The sequence below is a fragment of the Trichechus manatus genome, unplaced genomic scaffold, assembly GCF_000243295.1.
Source record: "Trichechus manatus latirostris isolate Lorelei unplaced genomic scaffold, TriManLat1.0 scaffold00195, whole genome shotgun sequence".
NCBI lineage: Eukaryota > Metazoa > Chordata > Mammalia > Sirenia > Trichechidae > Trichechus > Trichechus manatus.
The window spans coordinates 1,020,654-1,023,280 of NW_004444131.1; the positions used below are offsets into that span (position 1 = coordinate 1,020,654).

The 2,627-nt window shown below is 39.1% G+C and overlaps 1 protein-coding gene across 1 annotated transcript in view; it reads right to left on the reverse strand.

The window, feature by feature from the left end:
• The window catches only part of ITGB1 (integrin subunit beta 1), a 68,106-nt gene that overhangs the window by 18,779 nt on the left and 46,700 nt on the right, over positions 1-2,627 (reverse strand). Inside the window, exon 7 of the mRNA XM_023741976.1 lies at positions 223-378. Coding sequence (XP_023597744.1) covers positions 223-378 — 156 coding nt within the window. The remainder of the gene's footprint in view (positions 1-222; positions 379-2,627) is intronic.

Below are 2,627 nucleotides of genomic sequence, written 5' to 3' on the forward strand. Positions count from 1 at the left end.
GAGGCAGCGCCTTTCACCCCAGTAAGGCCCTTTTGTAAGTGGAAAGAAGTAGATACAAAGCCACATCTTTAGAAACAGCAATACTAGCTTTCCTGCACATTGGGTTAGGGCCATACTAATTAAAATAAGAAAACCCCAAACCCTGAAAAACTCACAAGCCAGCTCCATAATACTCTAAAATTCAACATAAACCCATCAATATGTAAGGAATTAAGCACTTACATAATAATGGCTCATTGTGTATACATCATTCTCCAGGTGACACCGTCCATCATTTGGTAAAACAATGCCGCCAAGTTTCCCATCTCCAGCAAAGTGAAACCCGGCATCCGTGGAAAACACCAGCAGCCGTGTAACATTTCTCCAGCCAATCAATGACTTGGGAAGAAAAAGATTTCAATGTTAAAACACTACTCACAATAATTCAACATAAATCTTTCAAATCTTCTTACAGGCTACCATCATTGCTTTTTTAACCTAATCCTGTAAGCTCCAACTTTATCTTTTCTTTTCACAATGCTAATAATCTTGCTGATAAAAGAATAGAGCCCTTTGAACAAAGCTCCTCCATGCCACTGTACAACTGTATCTTACCTGGCTGTCCATTTCTCTCAGCTTGTTAAAAACTGAACCTTTTAAAAAAGCCATGCGTATCTCCCCCATTAGATTGTAAGCTATCCATGTGAGCATGGCCGACATCTGATTTTGCTCATCACTGCATGTCCAGCATCAAGCACCGTACTTGGCACACAGAAGTGCAGTAAGTATTTGGTGAATGAATAACATCCCAGCCCAGACCTTACCTTTACCCTGCTGCTGCTACCTTGCTCCTCTCTGCCGTTCCTTCCATCCACCCTGTTCTACCTCCTATGCCTTAAAACTCTTCTATTCTCCCTCCATATTAGACCTTCCTTTTTTAATTATGGAAAAATTATTTTCTCAAGAACTTGCCCTGTTTGAGTCAACTACTCTAACTTATCACACTATATTTGTTCATTTATCTTATCCTTTACTTTATTCTACAAAGAATTTAAGGCAGCAGTAAAATCCCTGATATATCTCTTCTCTGTAGTAACTGTGTAATTATATTTGTCTAAATCTGTTCAATACTTCTGCCTATATCCTCATAAAACTGTAAATTCCTTTAAGGCCAGAATTAGGTTTATTGATGTGGGCAAACTTTCAACAGTGCAATGTCTGTCTTTTGTGCATTTAGAGGAGTAGGTAGAAGAATCACTCTCAGCATAATAAACATAGAAGGTAGCAGTGATAAAGGATGCCAGGGCTTGCTTTGATCACATATGCTGAGTCAGAAAGCTGCTAACAGGATCACAAAGAATGACTAGACAAAAAGAGGTGTCAAGCTAGGCATTCTCCGGAATACTACTCTTTATTCAGCTTTAAAAGCAGAGACAAACCTTAAACTGCAACTACCCTGGGGAGAAGTCAAAAGTAATGATAATATAGCAGTTAATATGTGCTGAGTGCTTTGTGGCACTTTATAAGGATCACTGCAGCTAAACTCTGCAATAGCCCTCAGAGAACACCCCTTCTTACGATGAGGAAACAGTCCTAGAGAGGCTAAGTAAACTGCCTAGGATCAGTGAGGATCTGAATCCACATCTTAATAGACTGAAGACTATTCACTTAACCACTATCCATACTGACTCCCTTATTATCCTGGATATCAGTTAGCATCTTGGCAAAAATCAGTTAACAACCCTTAAGAGGCATCTGGAATCAAGGAAGGTCATCTAGGGAATAGGCACCATAAGGGAAAAAAAGGAGGGGGATTGACACTAATAAGGTAGTTAAGACAAAGTTTATTGACTTCACAATGTTTTTAGTGTCACTCTCAGCTATATCATTAAAAAATCACCTCAAAATCCTCAGCTGGTAAATGGGTCATAAAATACTAATTGCTGGTCCAATATAGATGTGGTGGCTACTACTGGAAAACTTGCAATCAAAACTGTAAATATACTGACTTCTCAAAACAAATGTTCTCGTATAGCTTACAAACTAGGATTTCAAAGTTCTTTTATTTTGTATCTGACAAGGGTCTAATCTCTAAAATTTATAGAAAACTTCAACTCCTCAACAACAAAAAGACAAATAATCCAATTAAAAAACAGGCAAAGGACAGGAAGAGACACTTCACACCAAAGATGTTCAGGCTGCCAACAAACACATAAAGAGATGTTTGCAATCATTAGCCATTAGAGATAGAAATCAAAACTACAGTGAGATACTATCTCACTCAGCAATAATGGCACTAATCGAAAAACAGAACAACAAAACCTGGCGATGTTGTGGGGAGAGTGGAACTATCATACACTGCTCGCAGGACTGTAAAATAGTACAACTACCATGAAAAACGGTATGGCGCTTTCTCAAAAAGCGAGAAACAGAAATACCATATCATCCAGCAATCCCACTTGTGATGGTTAAGATTGTGTGTCAACTTGGCTGGGCCATGATTCTCCATGTTTTACTGTAATCACTCCCATGATTGAATATACTGTGAGTAGCCAATCAGATGAAAGGGAGTCTCCTTGGGGGTGTGGCCCACATCTGTATATAAGCAGATGTTCTGGCTTTTTGCTCTCTCTGGATCCTGCAGCTGC